The sequence below is a fragment of the Drosophila miranda genome (assembly GCF_003369915.1).
Source record: "Drosophila miranda strain MSH22 chromosome Y unlocalized genomic scaffold, D.miranda_PacBio2.1 Contig_Y1_pilon, whole genome shotgun sequence".
NCBI classification, from domain to species: domain Eukaryota; kingdom Metazoa; phylum Arthropoda; class Insecta; order Diptera; family Drosophilidae; genus Drosophila; species Drosophila miranda.
In genome coordinates this window covers 29,133,393-29,148,961 of record NW_022881603.1, presented here as the reverse complement: position 1 = coordinate 29,148,961, position 15,569 = coordinate 29,133,393, and the positions used below count along the sequence as shown (strand labels likewise).

The window sequence follows — 15,569 nt, the reverse complement described above, 5'->3', positions numbered from 1 at the left end:
GTATATATATAATTATGTGTGTGTATTTGGTTGGACGGTCGCGCGGTAGATCGGCCGTCTGAAGCGGGGGTGAAATCGTAACTGCTTAACTCTATGCCTTATGGTGCTTTTTCTGCCGTGAGCGCCGTGTGGATCGTGGATTGTGGATCCGAGCGACCCTCCGAGCGCGCGAGAGCGAGTTGGGACCGGGGCGCACGGAGTTGGCACAGTGCGCGGAAATTGTTTACGGCTGGCCTGAACACCCGATACTAAGTCAGTAGGAGAGAGAGCCACTCCGGCAGACGCCGCTAATTTGAACGACACGACAAAGAGTGCGTGCGAGAGAGACAGAAAATCAGTCTGAGCGTGACGTCGGGGGCTGCGTAGCCAGTGCAAATTGATTTGTTCCTTTTGGCTATAAAAATGATCTGATCTGATCCAGATTCAGCAATCTGATAGATATGATCATTATCTATGATTCTGCGTTTTTAGTTTTCTCGTATCCTCAATATTGTGGATGCAACAGATTTTCGTCCTTTGTGGGGGCGGAAGGGCGTGGGGCGAAATTTTGAGATATACGTTTTAAAGTGAGATCTAACAGGAATACGGATACCAAATTTGGTTACTCTAGCCTTAATAGTCTCTGAGATTTGTGAATATCCCCAGATTTTCATCCTTTGCGGGGGCGGAAGGGGGTGTGGCGAAATTTTGAAACAAACTCGTCTCGGTCCGATATATTAGGAGTGTGGATACCAAATTTGGTTGCTCTAGCTTTTATAGTCTCTGAGATCTAGGCGCTAATGTTTTACTCTAAGCAAAGCCGGATATGCTACGTGTGTGTTAGAGAGAGACAGGGCGAGAAAAAATTAAATTGTTTTCTTGATGCTGGCTATAATAATAATACGATTATTCAAATTCTGCAGTCTAAAAGATATGGTCATTCTCTACGATTCTGCGTTTTTGGTTTTCTCGTATCTTTAAAATTGTGGATGCCACAGATTTTCGTCCTTTGTGGGGGCGAAGTTTTGAAATATTTTTGTAGCAGTGATATCACAGAAGTCTGGATCCAAAACATCGTTGCTCTAGCTCTTATAGTCTTTGAGCACTAGGCGCTAATAAGGACGGACAGACGGACGGACGGACAGACGGACAGACGGACAGACAGACATGGCTCAATCGACTCGGCTATTGATGCTGATCAAGAATATATATACTTTATGGGGTCGGAAACGATTCCTTCTGGACGTTACACACATCCACTTTTACCACAAATCTAATATACCCCAATACTCATTTTGAGTATCGGGTATAAAAATACTTTTAGGTAGAAAGTCCTCAAAAACAGAGGAGCAGGAGGCTGCAGTTTGTTTTTACTTTGCTGAGCACTCGGCCATAGCATAATTGTTCGCGAATAATATGCTCGACGGATTTGATTTTAGTGGACTGTATTTATTTTGTTCTTGTCCAGTTCGATGTCTATTTGGTACTGAGAAAATGCCGTCGCATTGTTGTTCTCCTTTGCCGATGGTTCTTCGCTTAGCGATGGACTTGTTATACGTTCCTCAACATCCCGGCCCCCCCTGAAACAAAGTTTCGGAACGGGGCAATACCGCGATTTTAGTAATTGGTCGGGTTAATTCTCCAGATGCGGTATTGAGCTTGACAGCTCGAACCAGTTCGTCCTTTCCTGGATAGGCTTCTATAACTCTTGCGGTGTGCCATGAAGCCGGTGGGCTGTTGGACTCCTTAACAAGCACAACGTCTCCGATCGAGATATTCGGGTTTGACGTGGTCCACTTTGGACGCTGTTGAAGAGTGGTCAGGTACTCCTGATGCCATTGTTTCCAGAAGCCTTGGTACATGGACTGGATACTCTGCCAGTACCCCAATCGAGCCACAGTAATGTGACCCAAGTCAGCCTCCGGTATAGTGGTGAATGGTCGTCCAATTAAGAAGTGAGCCGGCGATAAATAGTTGACGAGTGTGTCGTTCGTCGTGAGCCGATGTAGATGGCGACGGTGCAGTCGCGGCTGAGCGGGCTGGACGACGAGGGCGGCGTTTTGCATGGTTCGATTTAGATGGCGACGATGCTCCCGAGGCTGAGCGGGCCGGACGACGAGACGTGGGTACGTGGAGTAGCGTGTGGTTGTTTTTGCCGGAGTGTTGGTGAGCCAGGCAGTTCCCGCAATACTGGTTGATAAGGACAGCTCGGAGTTTCTCTTCGGGGCTCAGGAGAAGAAATTGGTGGTAGGTCCGTAGCGGATGGACTCCTTGGCAGATTCGGCAACGGTAGGAGCCAATTTCCCGAGCACGTCGGTTCTCCCTGGTGCGGTTGGCGCGGGGACGTGGGGCCATATCTGGGTGCGGAGAACTAAATTGAAATAAAGGCGTCGAAGACACATTAGTAACGATCTTGGAACGGGTGAGAGGCACATTTAAGACATTGGAAATTGCCGCCCGGTTACATAGTCTGGTGAGGCTATGTTGATCTAAGGACGGATTCACCTTCGAGTTCAGGCTTGAATTCGGACCGGAGCGTAGAGCTTTCATACAGTGCATATTTTGGAAATATTTCCGTCGGTCAGGAGACCGTTCGAGTACTTCTGCGGAGGGAGCTGGAAGGAAATTGCTGTCATAAAAAGACCCCGAGTCTTCTACCAGTGTGATAGGTCGTCTGGAAATTTGACTCGAGAACGATGAGATTTGATTCATCACCTGAGGCACTGGACCTGTGAGTACCCAGCCGAAAATGGTCTCCTGCCCGAGGAGAGAGCCACAGATGTTGGTCAGTGAGCCACTTAACTGAATGGACGGAAGGATATCCGCTCCAATCAGGATATCTATTTGTGAACTCTCATAGAAGGTCGGATCCGCCCATGAGAGGTTCGGCAGGTCTCTCAAGAACCCTTGCGAGATCGGATGCGATGGAATATTCGCGGCCAATTCCGGAATAACGTAGGCTGTGGCATTTAGTTGTAAGCCCGGCTTAGTCGGAGAACGGATGGAAAAACTGCAGAGCTTCTTTGACTGAGCGGATACGGCATTATTTAGGCCGGAGACCTGTGCGTTGGAATGGCAATTTGATCATGTCCACAAGACGTTCTGTAATGAACGTCGCCTCTGAGCCAGAGTCGATCAGAGCGCGGGCGTGGAAAGTTTTTCCCAGGTGGCAAATATTAACGATGGCCGTGCCTAGGAGGACAGCACTCGTGCCGGAGGCGAAATATGACTGAACGTTTGGCTGGGCTTCGGATGAACTTGGATTTTGTACGCTTGGTACTCGTAGATGTAGCTCGGGCCACGCTGAGGAATTTTGTGCCGTTGTGGAAATCGCCTCGCTGGAGTTTGCTGGATTGCTACGGTGCAGAAGCGTATGGTGCCGGTCTCCACAAATTATGCAATTGTGGGCGCTTTGGCATGCTCGTATCTGGTGGCCCCTTGCAAAGCAGTTCAAACAAAGCTGCTTTTGCTTAATGTAGTCGGAGCGAGCGCCAGCGGGCATTTGAAGGAAGTAAGGGCATAACCGGATTGGATGATACTCTTTGGAGCAGAGATCACACGTGCTCCTCGTTTGATTCACTGTGGTCTCGAACGAGTGGGCACTCCTAGGATAAGGACTTCCTTGAGACCGAAACGGATTGCTTCTCGAATTGTCTGCAGTGCGTATGCTCGCCCTGGAGTGGGCCTGAGTCTCCATGCCTGGATGGTCGTCCTCGGTCACTTCGAGAGTCAGGTACCGCTCCGCCGGGAACTTGTCCATGTCGTGCCAGGTGGGAATTTCGGACTTGTGCGTCACGGATTGCTCCCAAAGCTCTAAGGTCGTCTTTGGCAGCTTAGCGGAAATGAGGTACACTAAAACTCAGTCAGCGAAAACGCTGTCTGTGGAGACCTCGGAATGGGTGAGTGTCGTGAGGCACTTGTGGACGGCCCTCTGGAGCTCTTTTAGCGCTGCTGCTGACTCGGTACGTATTTGGGGCAGACTGAAAAGGATCTTCAGCTGGGCCTTGAGTATCAGCCTCTTGTTTTGGAAACGCTCACGGAGGGCGTTCCATGCGGACGCGAAACCCTCGTTCGTAAGTGGAGCCTGTGCCACTATGTCGTGGGCTTCACCGCTGGTCTTTTTGTTGAGGTGGAACAGTTTTTCCACTGGAGCCAACCTTGTGTTTTCTATGTAGATGGCGGTGAACAGGTCTCGGAACGTGGGCCACTGCTGGTAGTCCCCACTGAAAACTTCAGTGTCACATGGAGGGAGGCGGCAACCGCCGGAAGTCGGCACTTGAACGGCCAGTTGCGGCGTGTGAGGGACAGTCGGGGGCTCGAGCTGATCGTTCAGTTCGACCAGGCATTGCGCGTAGACCGCGTAGCAGTCATCGTACATCTCTTGGACATAAGCTACACCCTCTGGATCCTCTTCCGCCATCGTCACCGAACAGGCCGCGAACTCCGCGTCCACCTTTGCCCACAGGCTTCGGAGTTGTTCTCGATGGACTTGGGAGAGCGAGCGGGTTGGTGTGCTAGCATCTGGAGCGCTGAGCTTCTGGTCGAAGCGGGTCAGTCTGCTTGCGGCCAAGGCGAACTTAGACTGTGCGGAACTGGCGGCCATAGTGCTAGGAGCCGTGCGAGGGACTCCCGAGGGGAGCAACAAATCCTCGAAGGCATGTGGTGCGTGAGCCCTGGACGTGGTCGGACCTCGCTCAGCTGGGGCCGGACGGGAAGATGTGGGCGTAGTGGCTGAGCCGTTGGAGCTGGGTGGATGGGTCAAACTCAGCGAACTCTCTCGCTTAAACTTCTTGCGAGATTTCTTCTCAACAGTGGGCATGTTTTGCTGATGGATCTGCGATAACGCGTAGGAGAGTCGCAGAGGTAGGTGAGCGGAAAAGGCGACGTGGAATTTCAGAACTACGAACCGTGGATATGTGGTTTTGGTGGAATTTATTGCGAGTATTTAAATTATGGAAATAGTACACCGTGGCCGGAATATATAGATATAAATACTACGATTGAACTACGGTTGAAAACAATATACTCTCGAAATGCAGGGTAGCGCGTCACTTGGCGTTCCGTTACAGTCAAGCGCGGCACCGAAAAATATTCTCCCAACAACTACAACGCAGGCAAACGGTGGAAAGCGAAAGCGAAAAGAAAAACGAAAAGAATGCACTGCTGCTGCTGCTTGTATGTGTGTATGTATGGCTGTAAGTGCTATGTACCGCGGCTTGGGTTGAAGAGATGTCAAACAACGGGTAAAACGGTGGATAACCGTTTTATATACTATATGTATATTATGCAAGAATACGCTAATTTAAAATGCGTACGTATAGATATGTAAGATAAATACATACATATGTATGTGCAGTATGTATGGATCGTTATTTTGTTGGTAGTATAATTAGTTAAATAAGGAGGCGCAGTGATTTGTTATTTTATTTCCACAAAAATAATTGCAAGAATATGCCTTTATGTTTGTTGCCAGCCGCTTGGATTGCGTTGCGATGTGTACATACATGTATGTATGTATGTATGTATGTTAGCAACGAAAGCTCAGCTGGTAGCTGGAGAGGTAAGAATATTATTTACACTGGATCGGAAGCTGAACGCAGTAGTTAGCTCGGATCAAATTAAACCTTTGGAGAAGTAGGAAGCCACAACCGTTGGCAGAACGAAGTATGGTTTAATTTGGAGCTAGAGCGAGAAATAAATACATACACATGCATGTACATATGCCACGGGAACTCGGACTGGGATGGAAAACTCGCACAAAATCACTGCACTGTTGTTAGGCACAATCGAAGAGTACTTATCTTGAACTTATCTCCTTATGGGGAAGGCGAAGATCCGGCTCGAAGGACCAATGTTTGTAGTGGGGCGGATCGAAGCTCAACTCTCCCACAACGCAATTGCTGTAGCCGTCATAAGAAATGAAAACCGTTATGTTTAGTGGTATATATATAATTACGTGTGTGTATTTGGTTGGACGGTCGCGCGGTAGATCGGCCGTCTGAAGCGGGGGTGAAATCGTAACTGCTTAACTCTATGCCTTATGGTGCTTTTTCTGCCGTGAGCGCCGTGTGGATCGTGGATTGTGGATCCGAGCGACCCTCCGAGCGCGCGAGAGCGAGTTGGGACCGGGGCGCACGGAGTTGGCACAGTGCGCGGAAATTGTTTACGGCTGGCCTGAACACCCGATACTAAGTCAGTAGGAGAGAGAGCCACTCCGGCAGACGCCGCTAATTTGAACGACACGACAAAGAGTGCGTGCGAGAGAGACAGAAAATCAGTCTGAGCGTGACGTCGGGGGCTGCGTAGCCAGTGCAAATTGATTTGTTCCTTTTGGCTATAAAAATGATCTGATCTGATCCAGATTCAGCAATCTGATAGATATGATCATTATCTATGATTCTGCGTTTTTAGTTTTCTCGTATCCTCAATATTGTGGATGCAACAGATTTTCGTCCTTTGTGGGGGCGGAAGGGCGTGGGGCGAAATTTTGAGATATACGTTTTAAAGTGAGATCTAACAGGAATACGGATACCAAATTTGGTTACTCTAGCCTTAATAGTCTCTGAGATTTGTGAATATCCCCAGATTTTCATCCTTTGCGGGGGCGGAAGGGGGTGTGGCGAAATTTTGAAACAAACTCGTCTCGGTCCGATATATTAGGAGTGTGGATACCAAATTTGGTTGCTCTAGCTTTTATAGTCTCTGAGATCTAGGCGCTAATGTTTTACTCTAAGCAAAGCCGGCTATGCTACGTGTGTGTTAGAGAGAGACAGGGCGAGAAAAAATTAAATTGTTTTCTTGATGCTGGCTATAATAATAATACGATTATTCAAATTCTGCAGTCTAAAAGATATGGTCATTCTCTACGATTCTGCGTTTTTGGTTTTCTCGTATCTTTAAAATTGTGGATGCCACAGATTTTCGTCCTTTGTGGGGGCGAAGTTTTGAAATATTTTTGTAGCAGTGATATCACAGAAGTCTGGATCCAAAACATCGTTGCTCTAGCTCTTATAGTCTTTGAGCACTAGGCGCTAATAAGGACGGACAGACGGACAGACGGACGGACGGACAGACGGACAGACGGACAGACAGACATGGCTCAATCGACTCGGCTATTGATGCTGATCAAGAATATATATACTTTATGGGGTCGGAAACGATTCCTTCTGGACGTTACACACATCCACTTTTACCACAAATCTAATATACCCCAATACTCATTTTGAGTATCGGGTATAAAAATACTTTTAGGTAGAAAGTCCTCAAAAACAGAGGAGCAGGAGGCTGCAGTTTGTTTTTACTTTGCTGAGCACTCGGCCATAGCATAATTGTTCGCGAATAATATGCTCGACGGATTTGATTTTAGTGGACTGTATTTATTTTGTTCTTGTCCAGTTCGATGTCTATTTGGTACTGAGAAAATGCCGTCGCATTGTTGTTCTCCTTTGCCGATGGTTCTTCGCTTAGCGATGGACTTGTTATACGTTCCTCAACATCCCGGCCCCCCCTGAAACAAAGTTTCGGAACGGGGCAATACCGCGATTTTAGTAATTGGTCGGGTTAATTCTCCAGATGCGGTATTGAGCTTGACAGCTCGAACCAGTTCGTCCTTTCCTGGATAGGCTTCTATAACTCTTGCGGTGTGCCATGAAGCCGGTGGGCTGTTGGACTCCTTAACAAGCACAACGTCTCCGATCGAGATATTCGGGTTTGGCGTGGTCCACTTTGGACGCTGTTGAAGAGTGGTCAGGTACTCCTGATGCCATTGTTTCCAGAAGCCTTGGTACATGGACTGGATACTCTGCCAGTACCCCAATCGAGCCACAGTAATGTGACCCAAGTCAGCCTCCGGTATAGTGGTGAATGGTCGTCCAATTAAGAAGTGAGCCGGCGATAAATAGTTGACCTCAGTATCCGGTGTGTAGCATAGAGGACGTGAGTTGACCACTGCGCTGACTTGCGCAAGTTTCGCGCCGATGAAATTTGTGCCTTTGTCACTGTAGATTTTGGCACACTTGCCACGTAGAGATATGAAGCGCCGCAGTGCAGCCAGGAACGTTTCAGTGGTGAGATCCGTGGCAAGTTCCAAATGTATTGCCGATGTGACCAGGCAAACGAATAGGCATATATAGCCCTTGCTTATACGTGGTTTGCGAACCTTGCCATCCTTGAGAAGGATTGGCCCAGCATAGTCGCAACCGGTGTTGACAAATGGCAGTGCTTGTGTGATACGAATGCTGGGTAGATCAGCCATTCATTGCTGTGATGTATGCTGTCTTTGTCGAAAGCATGCCAAACATTCGTGCGTGATTTTGCGTACGAGGTTACGTGCGCCAAATATCCAGAACCTTTGCCGAACAATTACGAAGAGTGCAGAAACACCAGGGTGGAGGTTGACCCGGTGCTCGTGTTCCAAGATCAGTTTCGTGATGCAATGAGTCTTTGGCAGCAAAACTGGATGTTTCGCCTCTTCTGGCAATTGAGAGTGATGCAATCGTCCGCCGACCCTGAGTAGATTGTCTTTGTCAATGATTGGTGACAGTTTCAGAAGCTGCGATCGGCTCCGTAATGGCTTCTTGGCAAGTAGCAATTGGTAGTCATCTTGAAAGCAGGTTTGCGCGTAACGCAAACACAGAATCCGTGCAGTCCGTATCTCATGAAATGTTAGAGATTGGGAGCTCCTGTCCCGAGATGGATGTTTTGTGCGTTGGATGAAGCGAAGGACATAGCCAATAGTGTGCACCAGCTTCCACCAGGAGGAGACTCGGGCTATTAGTTCTTCCAGCGGATTATCCAATTGTGATTCGGCCAATGTAGACAAACAATTGGTTTTGACTTCGTTTTGTATGCCAGTTTCTGAAAGAGTAACGTAAAACTTTGAGTTGTTCAACTTTACCAAGAATTGATCGTTGTCACGTAGCCATGAAGGACCAGTCCACCACAGCCGAAAGTCGATGAGATCGGCAGCCATGAGGCCTCTGGACGCACAGTCAGCTGGGTTTGTTTTGGAGTCCACATGACGCCAAGCATGGCATGGAATGGAATCCAGAATTTCCGAGGTTCGATCCCCAAAAAACGTCTTCAGCTGGGCTGGTGTATATGATAACCACGATAATACAATTGTAGAGTCGCACCATGCAAATACAGTTGTATCTTTGTGTCGTAATCCAGCCTTAATTGATCGTATGAGTTGGCTCAGAAGAAGTGCTCCGCAAAGCTCCAGGCGTGGCAAGGATTTCTGCTTGAGTGGAGCCACCCTTGTCTTTGCAGCCACTAAAAATACGGACACAGAGCCGTCGTCGTGTATTACTCTGCTGTAAACTACAGCCGCGTATGCCTTGATAGAAGCATCGGAGAATCCGTGCAACTCGATGTTGTCTGCGTAGTTGACAACCAAACGTGGTAGTTGAAACTGCTGCAATGTGTCGAGGTCAGCGCGCCACTTCAGCCAATTGTCCGCCAGTTTTGTTGGAAGTGGATCATCCCAATCCAGATTGAGTAACCATAGTCGCTGAAAAAGAATCTTGAACTGAACCACGACGGGTGCCAAGAGTCCAAGTGGGTCGAATATCCGTGAAACATCGGACAAGACTTGTCTTTTTGTGCAGTTAGGATTTGCAGATAGACCCACATTGTATGTTAGCGTGTCCTTTCCAGGATGCCAGTAGAGTCCCAGAACCTTTACTGGTGACCATTGAGTTGGTTGTGTGTAGGCGTCGGTATCCTCCTCTGCTATGCCTTTGGTATTGGATACCCATTTCCCGAGCTCTAGATTGGCGCAGGACATTAGTTGTATAAGTTCGTTCCGGTTCCGCAGTAGCTCATCCTCACTGTTTGGAGGATAGTAGGATTTTTGCAGCATTCGGAAATTCATGATGATGATCCGAAGCCAGTTGTTGCAACACCCAAACCGCTAGGAATGGCGCACATGAAGTTCCGTAGGTGACGGTACATAGTTGAAAGTGTTTGATTGGATCGGTTGGACCTTCCCTCCAAACGATTCTCTGAAAATCTCGATGCTTATTGCAGACCCATATTTGGCGGAACATTTTCACAATATCCGCTGAGAATACGAATTTGTACATTCTGAAGCGCAGGCACACAGCAAACAGATCGCGTTGAATGCTCGGCCCTGTAAAGAGAGTGTCGTTCAAAGTCTTACCATTGGCGTCGCGGAATGACCCGTCGAAAACTACTCGGAGTTTTCGACCCAACACAGGGTGGTGTGGCATGTAGAAATGTTGCCCAGAGGTGATTTCTTCCGTTGGCAGTTGTCGCATGTGTCCCAAAGTCTGATATTCTCGCATGAAATGTATGTATTGTACTCGTAGCTGCTCATTCTGTTGCAAGCGACGTTCAACCATTTTGAAACGCTGTAGAGCTCCTTGTAGAGTATCTCCAAATTCCGGGTGTGTGGTGTGGAATGGAAGCTCCACGATATACTTCCCATTTGCATCGCGAGTGTGTGTGGTGAGAAAGTGTTTCTCGACCTGTTCATCTTCGGGTTCAAGTTTGGTCGTGCAGTCGACGTTCTCCAGCTCCCAAAACTTCTGGAGCGAAGCATCTATATCCAATGTTGTTGTTAGTGAAAATGCGTTGCTTGCTTGGGGTGTCATGAGTGCCGTAATAACCCATCCAAAAATTGATGAAATGGCGATAAGATTGCCCTTGCTGTCATACATCTTCCTTCCTGTAAATGTAGACCATACGTGTTCGCTACCCAATAGTATGTCAATTGGTGCGTTTGTGCAGAAGTGTGGGTCAGCCAATTGAAGATCACTAAACACATCGAGTGCCGATGCATCAATGTTTTGCCTTCCCATTGATGAAGTGATTCTGCCAAGTACATGGGCGTTTACAGTCAAATAATCCTCAGAAATTCGGGACTTGATGTGAAGTGTGCTGAATCCCCTTGTGCTGTCGGCTTTTACTGAAGATATTCCCGAAACAAGGATGCGTGACTGTGACCGTGCCAATCCAAGAGCGTGAATGCAACGTTCCGATATATACAAGAGTTCTGAGCCAGTATCCAATAAGAGGCGACATGTTATGTAGTCCCCATTTGCGTTTTTAACAATCGCCTGAAATCCTGAAATGCTGGCCACTCTGTGTAGCTGCCAGCGAACCGTTTGATTTGAATTTTTGGCAATTCGCTCTGTATTAGTGTGACCGCACCAACTGCAGAATTCGAATTTACCGCGCCTCTAAACTCGACGCTTTCGCTCTCTCCAGCAGCACGCATAGACATGTTCGTCGTGTTCTGGTTTGCAGCTAACTGTTCAAATAGCTGTTGTTGCTGTTGTAGCAGGCTGAGTACTGCGTCGTTGTTTAGATGAAGCTCTCTGATGCCATCCCCTTTGATCGTTGCAGTTGTAGTTGGTTGTACTAACCCCTTTTTCTCCAAAATCATTGCATGTGCCAATAGATACTTTTCCTCGTAGAGTGCATTGTCTTCCTCTGGATCCCCATACCCATCCACGTGTTCGAGAAGGGCTATGGAATCTCCAAGTTGTGAGAACTCTTCCAAGCCGATTGGAGCAGTTCCATTCGTGAGGTGACCTGCGCCGTTGTAGTTGGTTCCTCCCTCCCCCTTAGGGCGCTTTGGCAACCAAGCTGACCATTTTCTCGGCTCATTGGCCTTTGCTAAGGGTCTGAATCGCACCCTTATCCTACCACCATGGGTGGAGTATCGCAAGGGTGAAATGCGCTCCCGACAGGTGCCCTTCAATACGTACTTTGACGTGGATCCGCTCAAGGATTACCATCGGGTCATACTGATGTCGGACTTTATGTGGCATCTGGCGGACGACATCTGGCCGGAATCGGAGCGTGTGTCCTTCTGCTACATGGAGCGCAAGAGCCTACAGAAGGAGAAAAACAATCCGGACCAGCCCAACTGCCATTCCAAGGATGGAAATCCGTTTGGCCCTTTCTGGGACACCTACAACATTTACTTTGTCAAGTCGGAGTTCAATGGACCGCTGCACGTCAAGGATGGCCAGCATCTGTTCGCGTCGCCCCAGTGCCTGGGCTACAAGAACGAGCGCGGATCTCTCTATCCCGAGCTCTGCATGCAGACCAAAGAATCGATAGTGCGACAACTGAAGAGGACCATCAAAAATGTGCGCCAGACGCAGCCCAACAATGAGATCAAATCCGTATTTGTGGCATCCGATGCTAATCACATGATCGGAGAGCTAAATGCGGCGCTCATCCGTATGGGCATCTCCGTGCACAGGTTGCCCGAAGATGATCCTTATTTAGAGTTGGCCATTTTGGGGCAATCGAATCAGTTTATTGGAAACTGTATCTCATCGTACAGCCACCTGCGCTGTAGAGCATGCCCGACGTTTGGTGGCCACTATCAGCGATGTGGTAGGGGAGGAGCCATTTTAAATCTATATGAATGTGCATGTTACGTTAGAAAGCCATGGCCATGTCCATAATACCATTCCAGCGGTCGGGCGCATGAATCTAGTCAATTTATGGGACATATGCAATGTGAAACGTCAAAAAGACAGCTCTCCACTGTTATAAATTATTCCATTTAAATGTTAAATGTATAAAACTATATTATAAATCGTTCAAAGTGTAACAAAAAATATGTTTATTGGGACTTGGTCGGTGGCTACTGGGCTTGCGCCTTTTGCAGCTCTTGCAACTTTTCCAAGAAAAAGGACTTGCGTGCCGTCAACGGCATGGATTTCTGACGCAGCATATAATTCTCATTGCCCAAGGCGGTGTAGGTGTTATCTCCAATGAGTTCCCTCAACGCAATGTTCTTCTTCAAATGCTTATCATAGAAGCTGGCCCCTGCGGCCACAAATTGCGGCCCCAAGGTGGCCAGCTTCTTGTCAATCTCAGCACCGTGGACACCTCATTATAGTCTTTCATGAACGTCCAACTGCCGACGCCGAAGAGACCCAGTATGGAGTAGAGGACAAAGCGGACCTGAGAAGAAAAAAGCCAAATGATTACACAAATCTCTCGTCCACCCAAGTACTTACGCTGCCATGGCGAGCAAACAGATAATGCCCAATGGTGTAGACCATGAGAAAGCTGACGGTGGGAGTTAAGCAGCACACGATACGTTTGCAACTGGAGGATGGCCTTGCTCAGGCCAAACACCTGCTCATCTTCGGTCAAAACAATAGCTTGTTCCAGCAGCTTTCCGCTGGGAGAGCTCCAATTAATTTGCTTGTCCCTAAAGCGGATATCAGGCCGCTTTATCTCTGCGGGACTGTCGTAAGCGTAGTTCACAGGTATGCCCAGAGCGGACCCGAATCGGAATTTCGTGGTCCCAGCTTGAAACAGATCGAAGCCGAACACGGTGAAGGGGTTGACGAACTTGCGCTCAAAGGGTTCCACCTGCAGTTTATCCAGCGCTTGTTCCAGGCGTTTCTTTACTGCTTCAGGCACGGGCCTTTCCACGCCATGTCTGAAATAAAGCGTCAGAAATCATTAGATTGGCTTCTTAAAACCAGCCATTTTCTCACCTACTGGTAGCATTGCACGAAATCGCGGTAATATTTCAGTCCAAATGTGTGGGGGAGGAAGTTTCCAACAAATAGGCCAATAGTCGTGGCGCCCGCTGTTTAAAAGACTAGTCTGCGTCCAGGTTCAGTCTTGAAGTAGGCAAAGAAGCCACCAGCAGATTTCGGTGCTATATGCATATCTTATCTGTTTTATGTATATTGGATCAGCGGAACTTTTTCATTGATATTCGGTAAAAAAATTGATCAAAACATTTTTGAATATTGAATAATCACCTTAACCCTCTAGCGCACCATTAAAAACCCTATATTTATCAGCTGAACAACTTGAGGTAAGCCGCAGAAAGCAATAATGATTACCTAAACAAAATTAGCATGCCAACTTAAATCAACCAAATTATTCAATCAAAGTAATATTTGCCGCCATTTACCTCAAGTCGTTGAACTGTTTAAATAGAGGGGGCTTAAGTTGGTGCTCTCTCTCCGACGCAAAAATGAGTCGTAATTTTTAGTGGGCTATAAAAAGGGTATGGAAAACAGGCACAAAAACCCAAGGCGACTTGCTATGTTCGTACGAACCTTACCTCGAGTGTGAGGACAATATACCTTGAGGACAAAAAGCCGATATTGTCTGCCCTTATGTAGCGAATGTGTAGTAACCGTGTAGTTGCGATGTAATAAATTGCGCAAATGTAAATGTAAAATGTAGAGGTGTAGAAACGAATACAAATCACAAAGAAATCGAAAAAACAATCCAACGAAGCGCTTTCGCGGTCGTCGCGCTGTGAATATTCTGTGTAATTTTTAGCATTTAGACTGAATTAATAGTGATTAAGAATCGAACATATAGTACTTTGCTGGCGGAGCCATTTTTCTGTACGGTTTGATACGGGGTGTTAACTTAAGTTAGGAAACGTGGGTGTTGAGAGGGAAAACGTAGCCGACGCGCACTCAACTCATTGATTTTTTCACGGCATTGCCTTGCCGGTGAGGAGTCGTCGTTAATAAGTGTACTTGTATTTGTATCAATAATATGACATAATCGGCGTGGGCTGGGGGTTAATTGACACAGCTGCTGAGCGCGGAATACCTAAAAGTGCGGAAAGAGAAGCATAAACGAAGCAATTCTTGTGGTCAAAGTGGCGAAAACAGGACTCGCGGCGTTGTTGTTTCACATATTCGCCCCAATACATATGCGAACGCACACATACACACCCAACATAATTGTGAATGTATTTGGGCGTAGCAGGATGATACACTTCCAGGCCGCTTTCCAGTCGAACAGCTCTCTCTATCTCTCTTTCTGCTCTGTCTCATTTGTGCATAGCGACATGGCGTCACAACAATTTGTGCATTATTTATTCTGAAATTGATTTTTATTTCATTAATATGTTAGCTCCCCATTTTTTCCTGTCCCCAATTTTTAATTTTTGGAAACACTGCGCAACTTTTGGCGTTAACGAACACTGACGACCGGACCGCCTTCCAGCTCTCCACTCTCGTTTTTGCGTCGTGTTCTTCGAGTTGTGCGGACGTGTGCGTGCGCCTCTAACATAAGCAACGTTAAACGTTAAATGTGACCGTGCAGTGTAAAGTGCCTGTGCCGTTTTGAAAAGCAAAACCCTTTGGTCAAAAGCAATAAATCTTTTAAATTTTATCATCTTTTCATGTTAGTCTATGTTTTGTGCATTACGAGAGCGAGCGAGTGTATAACAAAAAGCGTGTGCTCCCATAGTGATTGTATTGACTTGTACTGGTGTGTGTGAAACGACTGGAGGATCGGCCGACCGACATTTAGAAAAGCAGCCACGGTGAGTTTCTTATAAATTAGAATTTCTTCTGGTGAAAATGTGCGCTGTTCGTTGAATTAATCTTTTGGAAACTAAATGGAATCTTTACTGTTATGCTTCTACTGCTATGATGGGCAGAGGTTATGGCCGGTGACGCCATCTTTTGTACTTCCCTAATAAGTGTTGTTTTTGTTTTTTGGGTTTGGTCAAGCACACGCAACATTCCTAATTGTATGCGTGCACTTGTGTGTGTTTTGATGTTATGCTTTGCGTTTGATGTTCTGAAAATTTCTGACGCGGCTTTTTC

At 47.2% G+C, this 15,569-nt stretch overlaps 3 protein-coding genes and 1 pseudogene across 6 annotated transcripts in view; 2 read left to right on the top strand and 2 right to left on the bottom strand.

Annotated features, from left to right (window-relative positions):
• Positions 1-7,976: 7,976 nt before the first annotated feature.
• On the bottom strand, positions 7,977-10,732 carry LOC117190846. The gene is made up of 2 exons (XM_033395875.1): positions 10,142-10,732; positions 7,977-8,835 (listed from the first exon to the last, which is right to left on the bottom strand). Exons 1-2 carry the CDS (start codon positions 10,659-10,661, stop codon positions 8,234-8,236), a joined length of 1,122 nt encoding a protein of 373 aa, XP_033251766.1. The 5' UTR covers positions 10,662-10,732; the 3' UTR covers positions 7,977-8,233.
• An 823-nt stretch (positions 10,733-11,555) lies between these two features.
• LOC117191585 (GDP-fucose protein O-fucosyltransferase 1-like) lies at positions 11,556-12,506 on the top strand (the record flags this gene model as incomplete). The annotated part of the gene is made up of 1 exon (XM_033396409.1): positions 11,556-12,506. A coding segment is annotated over one exon (870 nt), but the record flags the coding sequence as incomplete, so codon positions are not given.
• An 84-nt stretch (positions 12,507-12,590) lies between these two features.
• LOC117190845 lies at positions 12,591-13,712 on the bottom strand (annotated as a pseudogene).
• Positions 13,713-14,171: 459 nt separating this feature from the next.
• The window catches only part of LOC117191235 (protein hu-li tai shao-like), a 73,762-nt gene continuing 72,364 nt past the window's right edge, over positions 14,172-15,569 (top strand). For 2 of the 4 annotated variants that reach the window (XM_033396157.1, XM_033396155.1), the window contains exons 1-2: positions 14,214-14,348; positions 15,147-15,283. The gene's annotated coding sequence lies outside the window, so the exon portion shown is untranslated. Of the gene's footprint in view, positions 14,349-14,967; positions 15,062-15,146; positions 15,284-15,569 lie in introns of those variants that run through there. The other 2 variants (XM_033396154.1, XM_033396156.1) reach the window with 2 other exon arrangements.

Excerpts from the sequence above, each read along its gene's own strand:
- LOC117190846 (XM_033395875.1), bottom strand. The coding sequence starts at position 10,661 with ATGTATGACAGCAAGGGCAATCTTATCGCCATTTCATCAATTTTTGGA. Across the intron at positions 8,836-10,141 it reads GTCATTCCGCGACGCCAATG|AAACTGGCATACAAAACGAA; the intron begins GTAAGACTTTGA and ends TTACTCTTTCAG.